Source organism: Erithacus rubecula, assembly GCF_903797595.1.
Source record: "Erithacus rubecula genome assembly, chromosome: 2".
NCBI lineage: Eukaryota > Metazoa > Chordata > Aves > Passeriformes > Muscicapidae > Erithacus > Erithacus rubecula.
The window spans coordinates 74988026-75000419 of record NC_136685.1 but is presented as its reverse complement, the minus strand read 5'-3'; the positions used below and the strand labels follow the sequence as shown (position 1 = coordinate 75000419).

Here is a 12394-nt window from a genome sequence, read left to right as displayed (position 1 = left end):
AGAAGCAATAAAGTCAATAGGCTTAAATTTGATGTGTTTTGTACTGTTGCTACCTCTTCCAATTTACTGTCCGAGAGGAAATCTTTATTGACTGTCAGGTTTTGTTTGAATTTTTAACCTACAGTGAGGTTGTCATGCATTAAGGTGATACTCTCAGAGAAATGAAAAGTATTTCATATGTATATATATATTTAGGTATAGAAGAATGGAGTTGTTTCTGTTGGAATTTCAGATTATTTGATTTCAATAGAATGATGATTTATGAAGGCACTAAAGGAGCTCCCTTGTTAGTATGAAAAAAACAATACCTCTTTGAAATGGCAGCATTAAGTCTTTGTCTGGGATGAATCAGGCAGGTGTTTACAGATACACATTTTAGTTTAAGGGTTACATTTCAATGCAGCTACATAAGAATACATATAGAGATTTACATGCAGTAAATATATATATCATTACACAGAACAGAGAAGATTTGTGTATAATAACAAAAAATGAGGAAACATCTTGGGGGTAGCACTGAACTAAGGATTATGATGTATCAAAGAAAAAACTTTTTATTGTAATTTTTATTCAATGTTGTGCAGTTCTGAATGCATTTTTAGATTTATTGGAAATTTAATTTCTGTGTATAAAGAGTGTGTATACTGTGCTAATTGCAAAATAGAAACTTTTAATTTAAATAAAGATAGGAGATAAAATAACTCCTCTAACTGATTGGTAAGCAATTTTTTGCATTGAAATATTTATATTCATCAGCACAACAGAATTCTGTGCTTAAAAGCAATCATTTGGCACATACATTGAATCAGCTTAAACATCAAATACTACTTCTTGTCCAGTTAAATATACTTATTTAGAAAACAGTAATGAATTTGTTTATCAATTTGAGGGTTTGTGTATGTGCATAGTTATTATAGTTTCCTCTTAGTTTGTGATCACTGAAGGACTGGTGAACTCTTGAGTTTTGTGATAAGAATAAAAACACTACTAGGAGGAATTTGAGTTCTGTGAAACTTAGTGTCATACATTTGCTAGTGATGCCATATAATCAAATATTCTTTTGATTCCTATTTATTTTAAAATCTTTGGGATGGGCATTTACAGAAATGTACAGAATAGCTATGTGTACTTGATTGGAACATATTTGCTCTGTTTGAGCCAACAGGAAATTTTTACATGTTCCTACTTAGCAGAAAAGCTAAAAGTGATCATACTGACTGGCTTGTTCTGTTGCCAAGCCATGGTTCTGCTGCTTAATTGTAACTAGAAATTCAGTATTTTTCTTGCCCTCTTGATAATTGTGCTTTTCACTGAAACATAAAAAGTGCACTGGTATTGGAAACCACTTAGTCACAAATGTGCTATATTTTAACTTATAGGGTTCTAACAGAATTATTGTTTAAAGTTACAAATCCCATTTCAACCAGATGCTGCCAGTACTACTGCAGATCATCTGTGTTTGAGCTTGGTTAGTAAAAGAGTTAATATTTTTAGGAGACTTTTCTCAAAACTTCTATTATTTTTGTGTTCCTCTGGGCCTTGGATTGCCTTAATCTTTCTTAGGCAATTAGAAGTAGTCTCATGAAGTTCCTTTTGCTGCTTTCCAGGGCAATGTTTTCTGTACATATTTTTTTCCAGAAATTCAAGTAGTATCTTTTATGAAATACTATTCTGTTGAACAAACATAGATTTAATGTAAGGAGGTTTTCCACAATAATGTGTCATATTTCAGGTTTTTCTCTACGTTTATTATTTTAAATTTTATTTAATTTTGCCTTTTCCATCACCAGATTAATGCTAGAAGAAATTTCAGAAAAAAATTAAATTAAATAAATGGAATTTATCATGACATTTTAGAAGAAAAACTTGCATTAGTTATACAGAAATTTAAGTGTCAGATTATGCAGATGAGAATAATGTGGAAAGCAAATCACATTCTCCATAGTATCATCCTGATTTTTCTCTGTTGTTCTTAGTCATGAAATCCATAGAAATTTTTGCCAATTCTTTGCTGTGTACATAAAAACAAATTAAACAGTTTTAAGTTAGCTTTCAGTAATAAAGTCATTCACCAGAGATTAACAGGTATACAAAACAAATGCACATTTTCCCTGTTCATGCCCCAGTCATACTGGTGGTTTTTTATGTACTCACCTGACTATTGTGCAGAATATAGAATGTGGAAAAGACGCTGTGGTAGTGTTTCATTTTACAGTAAAGCACAGAACGAATTAAAAGTTTGCCATTTCACCTTGGGATGTATTGAAGAAATAAGTGTTTCATGGTAGTTATCTGAATGAATTACTGAAAATCATCAAATGAATACATACGTGGTTATATGAAACAATGACTGTTGATAAGTGGACATGAAGTAATCCACATGGGTAATTTGGAAATCTTATGTGTGGTTTTTTTGAAAAGTAAACAACAAAGCTCCTGGAGTATATTAATTGAAATGGATAACATAAGAGAACTAAAAAGGAATATTTTTCTTTTTTTATTTTTTTTTTTTTCTGTAAATCCTCCCCAGTGTTCTATGCTTGTTTGTTTGAAACTTAAAATATGTTAGCAAATAACCAGAGCTGAATCTGAACTAAAGTCATGTCTTTGGAGGAATGACAGAGGAATAGAGCAATCCTCAGGATGCCTCCTGCCTGTGACTTCAGTTAAATAATTTCACCACATCCTGGCAATTTGGTCAATAAGCAGAATATTTTTGGTTCATTGATGGACTGATGTGCAAATTCTTAAGAATTCCACAACCGGTTTCCATTAAAATTGCTCCGTTTGCAAGTCCCTTTTCAGATGACAGCTCTATCATAGCAATCGCAGTACTTTGCTAGGCTACTGATAGTTTATTCAGGAGTTAAAGAATAGACTTAATGCATAGATTTATCATAAGGAAAAATTAGAAAAAATTAAAATTAATTGCAGCTTCAGTTAAGAAGTATAATTTTTACCATTCCAGGTTTTCTAGCCAGGTCTTATATGCCCAAGTAATGTCTTCCTGACTTTGATGTCAGGAAGAATTCCTATAGGAATTCCAACTTTTTAAAATAGTAGATGGGGAAAAGCAGAAAAGTTGGCCAACTCTCCTGCCATGAGCAGGGCCCCTTTTCACTAGACCAGGTTGCTCAAAGCCCCATCCAGCCTGGCCTTGAACATCCAGGGATAGAGTAATCTGGAACAGGTTGCCTGGAGAAAGTTTTCTTCCAAGAACAAAACTTGCCTTTCGTTCTTATGTAGTTATAGGGGTACTGTAAGTGTTGTACAATAATGGACCACTTTGTTATTAAAACTTGCAGCATCATCTTGTTTCATTTGAATGTCATATAAGGAAGATATGTTGAATGAAATATTCTGATATGTGTGATATTTTGGTCATCTCCTGTTTTACATTCTGATATGATGGGAGAGGATGATATTGTTTGTAGGAAAAAAATGTGTGGAAGAATTGAAGAAATTAGTTTTCCCATGTGAAAATAATCTATTCTGTGCAAAAAATGTTACTTATTTCCTTTAATTTCTTCTTAGCCTGTCTAATCTTCCTGTGTTTCTCTTCTTTTAATGTTCTTTCCCTAAAGTAAGAACAAAGATAACTTGTGAAGATTCTCAATAGTGGTTTTGCTTCAGAATTATTTTGTTAATTTTCTTAGCTGCCCTTGGTGCAATATAATGAACTTTCAAGTATGTTGACAAAACTTGCATGATATTGATTAAGATGTGTTTTTTTTTCTCAGATGTTTTATTTTGACCTATATTCCTATTAACAGAGTCTAGATTTAGCTTCAGGTGAAAATAAAAAGCTTTGGATCTTATGAGAAAATATTTATTATATGGAATACTTGAACATTTTGAGTATAAGATTAAAGCTTGCTTAATAGTTATGGTTAGATGTTCTGAAACTATTCTTTATAGTTTTTAAGTATTTACATTTGTGCCCTTTATGCATGTATTGTTTCGGTTTTTTCTGGCACTTTAAACATTATAATTAGGCAATGAAAAGGTGAGCATTTGAATTCTGGCACAGGACTGTGAGCTCTGTACAAGTATAAAATTACAAGTGCTTATTTAAGTGAAAACTAGGTCTGCTTCTTGTTGTCTTGCACAGTTGAAATTTTTTTTTGGTATCAATAGAATTGTTGGAAAATTTAAATTTTTCTTCTATAATTTTACACCAGGTATACCTTTCATTTTATTTCATGAATACCTTTCAAAAGTAAATGCAACTTGTCATTGTTCCTGCAGAGGAGTGAAATGTGATTATCTCTGCTTGTCTTCCACACTATTTCTCTTCAGATTTCCTCCCTCTCTATTTGACTTTATACACAGCTCATGCAGCATGCTTGCTTAAATCCTGCTTAGGTGGTGTGGGAGGTGCATACAGAAACAGAGGAGAGGCTTTCCTGGGCTGCCAGTTCTCCTGCAGAGCTGGATGCTGTAGGCACAGAAACTTTGTGCTCTGCCCTCCATGGGCCAATTGCTAAGGTGAACCGGTGAGAGCAAGGGCTGTGGACAAGGGCAGTAATCAGACCTGAAAGTATCCTTAGAAGCATTATTAGCCTAGACTTTTAGTTGTTATTGTTCTTTTGCAAAATTAATGCTAGTATCTACTACCAGATAGCCACAGAAAAAAATCCCTTGAAGTTAAAAAATTAAATAGTATGACAGAATACTAATAGTGGAGAAAATGGGGAAAAGGGTGACCTTTCCCACAAAATAAACTTTTAAGGTAAAGGAAAGGTTGTTCAGGTGTTTGCCCTAGTAATTCCTTAAGGTGTTTAATTTAGCAGTTACCTGGTATGGCTGCTAAAAAATAAACTCAGACACCAATGTCCTGTGTTAGGAATGCTTTGCTTTGGTCTCAAGACCAAACTAGTTTGATGAAACAGGAGAGAGGTGAGTTCTCAGAACCAGAACATACATTGGTTAACAGATTCAGTGATTATAGTTTGTAAAAAGGCACTTGAAAGTATACAGAATAGAGAATGTTGTGACTGTGTTCCTGTAATTCCAGATCCTCAGAACAGAGAGGACAGTATAGAAGCCTTTAGGTGCCTCTTAATCTAATACTGAGTAGAGTCATCAAAGAGTCAGTGCAGAGATTCTTGGTCACAAAGATTAGGATTACTTGAAGTATTTGGCTGTGCATGCCTTTGCAGTGCCTTCATTTGTGCTTTCATTTGCTGTTGCCTCTCTTCCTATTGTAGTTTTGTTTGGAAATTTTTTTTTTTTAGATTGTTTCTTTCTGCATGCTTTCCTTTGAAGTCACTAGGGAGGACAAAACCAGATTACAACATGACAGGAATTTGTCGGGCATTAAACACAAACCATGAGCAAATTATGCTTTTTAATGCTTTGGGAGATCTTTGAGAGGAATGAAAAAAACACTGGGGCTTTTTCTCCAGTCTGCAAATATCTATAGACAAATATATTTTCTCAGAGAAGATGGATCATATTTGCAGTGTCAATAAAATAAACAAGGAAGCTTTCCTGCTGTCTCACTTTTTAGAAATGGTATTTTTTCTCTAAAACCATACCAGAAAGAATCCAGACAGTCTGTAAATTATTGAAAGATACCAAAAGTGTATTGGCTGCATGTCTTCTATTGGACTTCCCTGAAAATCAGTGATTGGAGACTGGCACTGTGTTTCAAGTGATAAAATTATTTTAGGAAAGATGCTTACATAGATCATTCCCTATTCCCTGTACATCTACTAAAGTAAAAAATTCTTCCTGTTATACTCAAGTCTTAGCAAGATGTAGATTAATTAATATTCTTCAGATTCTTAGCAGCTTCAACATTTTTCATGTGGAAGTGCTGTTAACATGGGCAGCAGGGCGCCTTGCATATGAGAAGAGACTAAGAGAGAGCTGGATTTGTTCAGCCTTGAGAAGTAGGATCCCTGCATCTGTCTACAGCTGCCCAGTATGCAGGTGTGGAGAAGGCCGAGCCATTCAGCCCAGGATCAAATTCATTGTTTTCATTTGATTCTGAGTCAACATTTTAATTTGTGCAGTTTGGTCTATGTGCCATATGGGTACATGTAAACACAGCATTGCATAGCTGAGAAGGAGAGAGTGGTTTTGAAGGCCACTTTTTACGTTGAAAATAGATTAAGGTAATATATACAGCCCCCAGTTCATCGAAGAAATCCTCCAGTCACATATTTGACTTTCAGAATATGAAGCAGCATTCATGCTTGAGACCACTATAAAAAACTTCACTGTCTTCAATGTCTTTAAAAGTGAAGTAATGACAAAATGTTCTTTTTCTCTGCAGTGCTTGCTCTCCCAGCCAAAGTTCTGGGCCATTCAGACATCAGCCTTACTCCTTCGGACCAAACTGGAGAAAGGAAGCACTCGCAGAATGGAACGGGCAATGAAGCAGACTCAGGTAAGACTTCTGAGCTGCCTTATTATATCTGGGTGTGTGTATATATATATGTGTGTGTGTGTATATATATATATATAATCACATACAAACAGGCAGGAGTTATGGGGTTCTGCAGTTCCTCCCCGCAAACTGTACAAGATAATTTTCTAATTATGTCTCTAAATTAGATGCATAAACCACAAATCCTTCTGTGTCTGCTAGTCATGAGATAAGCTTAAACATACAAGTAATGAATCATCACTTTCAAAAACATGACGAGTTTTGGAAGATTGAAATTAAAATTTGTTTTTGTACCTGTAGTTTCTGACTTATGATCTGAGGAGTATATGTAGATGTTCCTGAATGTCAAGCTGCTACTGCTATCAAATTTTTCAGTATTCTTTTTTCTCAAGTTAATCATCTCTGTGTAAAACACTGAAACTTGTATATAGTCATTGGTATTATGAGAACAAGAAAACACATTCATGAATAAAGCAGCAATTTCAATTTACCATTTTAATGTGATAGTTGGTGATTAGTGTTTTTATTGCAACTGTGAGGCAGTGATTATGTAAATAATCTCAGTCTGAACAAAGAGAAGATTGCTTTTTCAAATACAAAAAAGGCATGTTAAAATCCTGAAATGTGTCATCTAGTAGGGTTTCTTTTAAAAATAAATTTTTCAAAAGAAAGGGCTATAGACTTTGTCAAGATGCTTTAAGATTCTTTCAGATTCTTTTTTGCCTTCATATTGCACTTTTGTTAACCCTTTGTCATCTTCCTACAGCTAAGTCTTGTTGTCTCACATGAACAGCAGGCATTTGTGTGTGTCTGTCAGGCAACACTCTTGCTGGCTAAAACAGCAAGGAATGTAACAGAATATCATTATGGTGCTATGTGTTTAAATCCAGAAAAGCTGATGTTTCATTTAAAATCATTATGATGCGTGAGTCTTTGAAGGATGGCATTTTGGATGTGCTGCTGCATTTTTCTTTTGCTGATGAAGACATGGAGTTGCTGCAGTGGAATTTCCTGTGGTCTTAGGAGATTGTCAGGGAAGCCAGGATTCCAAATCTGGGAGATGTAGAATCTGACAGCACTTGGGAAGTGATCTCAGGATCCTTGATGCCCTAAGCCATAAAACCGTTGGAGAGCCTCCAACATATTTGTCTAGCTTGATTAAACCTGAGTACTGGAAATTGTTATATTAGACAGTTTGACAGTCTCATAACAAAAGTCTTCATGAAGGGATTCTCTTAGTAAGTCCATTTATCTCACTTCTTATGGTGCAACTGCAGTAATGCAAAGGATTTGATTAGCATGGGCTGTGACATTTTGGGAAATGACCCCAGAGTCAGAGGCTGTGGTTTAAAATATTTCCTTTAATTTTTATGCATTTATGTTTTCTTTCATTAAGCCTACTAGTCATTTGGATACAATTGCGTATTTGTGTTGATCTGATGGTAACAAGCTCGGTTTCTAAAACTAGTTAAAAGTTGTTTAATGATTTATATGTGCTAAATTAATCAAATGACTTGAATAACTTTCCATTTAAGGTTTTCAATCCTGAGTTCCATCAGATGAGAATTGCTTTAATATCAGTGGTTCTAACAGTGCTAAGAAGGAATCAGAAAATATATCATGAATGGAGTTTTTTTCATACATAGCACAAGTCATTTTTGATATATCATCTTCATGAAGATGCTGATATGTAATTTTCATTAAGATGCCAAAGAACGAGTGAATTCTGCAGCTATTTATCAGTAGAAAAGGGATTTCAAACCCACAGAATTTTGATACAAATGGATTTAATGGATTCTTGTTTCACAATTTCATTATTTACTAGTTCAGAGTGCTGTAGCAAGATTAGTTATGGTAGATTAAGTAAAGAAGTGTAAATGTGATTGTTTGCAATATCAATCTTTTAAAGGAATTCTTCTTTTAAAAATTCTTGTAAAACAGCTTGAATAAGATATGGTAAACTAAATCTTCTACATTCCCTTAGGGTTGTCTGCAAAGTGCCTGAGCTGTCACAGGCTCTAACTTAACAGATACTGGGACTTTCCTGTATTATTCTACTCAAATTTTCTTCCTTCCCCCATTTCCACCCTCACCTATTCCTGTGTTGGGTCTGCAGCTGGTAAACATCTTTTAAAAAGAATATTGCTAAGTAGGCATATGCTACTTTTCAGTTCTGAAGCAAACCTGACTACATTGCAGTTTTGTCAAAGAAAGCATTTTTCAACTACCTTTTTTTGTAGTACTGTCTGTTTATTTTATTGTAATTACATTAAAATATTTTCAACTATTTTTTTAATGAGGGCGTATTAGTTAAAGTTAACTGTCAAACTCCAAATATTAAATATATCCTTATATACTTTATGCTAGAGAGTTTTCATAAATTTTTTCAAGCTTTTTTTTTTTCCTTAGTTGGAAAATTTCAAGAGGAATTGGAATGATCATTTTCAAAACCTTTTTCTGATTATTTTAAAAATCTGAACTACAGATAATGCAGTCTTTGGAATGATTTTTAAAATTATTATTCTGGGTACCCTGGAATGTACTTCAGCTAGTAGCTAACTGCAAGTGAGGAAGAGATACTTTTTTCCTTAATTTTTTCTGGATTCTGTGGGTTGTCTCTGTCCAGTTTTTGCTTAAATGGGTTTTGGATCTATAAAGCTAAGGTTTAAAAATTTCTTAAGCTTGTACTTTTTTCAGCCATTTTTCTGAGAAAAGGAAACAGTGTTTGAAAGCTAAACTAGTTATTTTACATTCCACTAGAATATTTAGTCATGACCAGTATAACATACAGAGAATTGTGGATCAAGGTGCTGCCAACTAAAATGTGTCTCTGGATGCAGTATGGTTTTTTTAAGGTCATGCGATTGTTTTTCCTCCTTTTGGGTGAAAGTCCAGGAGGGTAAGAAATACTAGGGTGGAAAGAAAAATGGAAGGGGAAAAACAGGAGCAAATGGGAGGTTTTTGATAAAACCAGAAACTTGCTATTGCTCTATCAGTTTGGGATTCTTCACCTACCTTTTGTTGAAAGAAAGTAATTCAGAAACTATTAATAGTGGCAGATGGGTTGGACTAAGCTGTTAAGGCACAAATTACTACTGAAAATGCAGTCAGAGCTCAAGTAACAGGATGGGAGAGAAAAAAAGGAATCTTGAGTGGTCTAGGAGCTATGAAAAAGAAAAGTGAGAGATGATCTAAAATAAAAAAAATTACCCACCCACCTATGACCAAACCAGTTCAAAACAGATAGAGCATCATCCCATTGTAGTTTCTTGATATATGAAATACGTTTACTTTTCCATTTCAGTGGATTTGAAAGTAGTTTTAAGAATGAAGCAAAATAAATCAAAATGCCATCCTTTGTACCAAGGATGGTGGGGTAGGAACCAGACTATCATTTACTGCTGTATTACGACAGCAGTGAAAGTGGCGAAGCTGCCATGTGCCTGGTACTCCAGCAGCCTGCTCAGGTTTATCCTACGTGGGCTATATCCCAGCTGTATCCTACCCTAACCTGGGTGGCTACACTGGCTACCTCTACATTTGCAGCTTTTATCAGCTTGTTATGGGCCCCTTTTCTGCCTGTGTTTTCTGCTGCTCGTTACACCTGGTGACAGCATGCCTGCAAGCTGATGGCTCGGCTTTCCTAGCACGTCGTACAACATACGCGCTATTTCATACGGTTCCCTCCTGCTTGCTTTTCTTGGCAGTAAAGGAATTTGCCTGTTGGGGCAGAGAAATGTGTCTTGAAAAGGGTGTTTTAATAAGACTTCAGGAGAGCTGGGAGCAGACTAGCAATATTATAGGCTAATCATTATGCCTAAGATTGAAAGGTCACATGAGATCTCGTTTTATATCCTTAGTCATACACAGATGTATGTGGTTGGGAATTCTGTCAACTGCCCTTTAATTTGCACTTAAATAATACTTCAGAGTGTCATTTTCTCCAGCAACTAATGCTTTTCTGTGTGTATAAAAAGGGGAATTTTTTTTTGTTTAAATTGTTCTTACTAAAGAAACATGCTAGTTAGTGTTTAGTTCTTTTAAATCTGAAAAAAAATTTTGTCTGTAAAAAGGAAAGGCTGATAGAGCTCTAACAACTGGTGTCTTGAGCTTTATGAGCTTAAACACAACTTTGCTGTTTTGTTAATTTTGCATTGATGGGCTTTAAATGGTTATGCAAGAAAGTTATGTCATTTATCATAGAAATATATCCTTTTTATTTTCGAAAGTAAATAGTCACTTCCTTGCCAAATTGCTTGCTCTGCTTTTCTTTATTTGATCGTTGTTCTACATTCGACAAATTCAACATTTAAGAGAAGAGTTCAAAAATGAGAGGGGAGCAGTCTTCCTCCCAAAAGGCTCATCTAGAGAGGTTTGAGGCAAGCAGATTTTTCCTTGTTCTTTTCCTTCTCAAGTCATAGATCTTTCTGATCAGGCCTCTCAAGCCGCAGTTGGAGTAATAGAGAGAGACATGTAGCAAAGCCAAAGGAATGACAGCACCTGTCTGTTCAGCAAAACTATTAGAACCCTGTACTAGGAGTTCCTGTTTCTCTTCTTTAACCCCCCTCTTGAACTCTAGGGGTACATTAAATAATATTTTAATATTTGCTTTTAGTTGTGGGTGGAATGGGGGAGGGGAGGAAGGAAGAGAAAAATTAATTTAATAAAGTTGTTTCACAGGAAGTTGAAAGTTTTAGTGGAAAGTTACTGGGATCTGAGATGTACTGGCGAACTGAGGGAGATATAAATCATTTCCTTCAGGAGGGTAATAAGTGGATGACAGCCCTCTTCTGTCCTGTGAGATCCTGCACTGATATCCCAACAGTTCTTAACTATTATGAATTATATTTATTATTAGAACACATGTTCCAAAAAGTGTTTAAAAAGATGAGAAAAGCCAGGTGTCTTATAAAACCATTCCTTACTGAATTCTGTGCAAGATCATGAGGTCTCCAGAACACTAGAAATAAACCTTATTACCTCAGAAAGCAATCTCAAAAGAAAGTGACCTCTTGGTGATAGTTATGATTTCAGTCTCAAGGCACTATTTCCAGAACGTATTTAATTTTGCTTAAACAGATGACATATTTGATAGAAGATGTTACATGACACAACTGAGTCTGAGGATACACCAAACTTATTAGCACACTTCAAAATAGTTAATGTGGTGGTGCTCAATTCCTTCTTTCTCTTCTATGTGATTGTGGGTTGGAAGGGACAGGGGGGAGGAGGAGGAATCAGAGATCCAGTCTGCCAAGAGTTACTCAGGAATGACTGAAATGGTTTTGTACCACTAACAAAAAAAGAGAATATTGAGTAGTTTAATTTTTCAGGTAATGATTTCTGCCTAGAAATTTTCTACTGCACTTTTGGTTTTACCAGTTTGGGTCAGTGCTATGAAACCATTCTTATAGCGCTAAAGTTTCTTCTATTTTCTTAACTATTCCTGACAATTATTTTCAACACCTGAGCTCTTCCACTTCCAATGTTAATGCACTTTCTAGAGGAAACCAAAAATATGAAGCTTCTTTTTTCCAAAGGTTTCCCATTGAGCCTTAGTTTTAAAGACTTTTCTCCCTTTAGACTCTCTTCACTCAGTGTTGTGACATTTTGAAAGGTGGTGTTAGGAGAATCCCTAAGCCGTATTGAATAGTAATACTACACTTATTTTATAGATGAAGTGATGACAGGAAGTTGCAAAGAAAAATACAAGTACCAGAACATAACATACACAACATTCACATAATTCTGCCTAAGCTTTTCTCTGGAAGGCATAAACATTATAAGCTCTGATTCAACAAACTAAACAATTAAAATAATTAGTTCCACAGACCAGATGCTGTGGAGGAGACACTATTCCTGTTTATTGCTAAATTGAATAGATGAAGACATACAACTGTTGCTAAATTGGAATAGATGAATCTTTATAATTTTATGTCATAAGTATCATTGCAGATCTGGAGATAGGTATCTCAAAGTGAGCTAGCAAATCAAATT

The 12394-nt window shown here is 34.9% G+C and overlaps 1 protein-coding gene across 1 annotated transcript in view; it reads left to right on the top strand.

The window, feature by feature from the left end:
- Window positions 1-12394, top strand: part of TTC27 (tetratricopeptide repeat domain 27) — a 109586-nt gene that overhangs the window by 50491 nt on the left and 46701 nt on the right. Inside the window, exon 10 of the mRNA XM_079330060.1 lies at window positions 6284-6397. Coding sequence (XP_079186186.1) covers window positions 6284-6397 — 114 coding nt within the window. The remainder of the gene's footprint in view (window positions 1-6283; window positions 6398-12394) is intronic.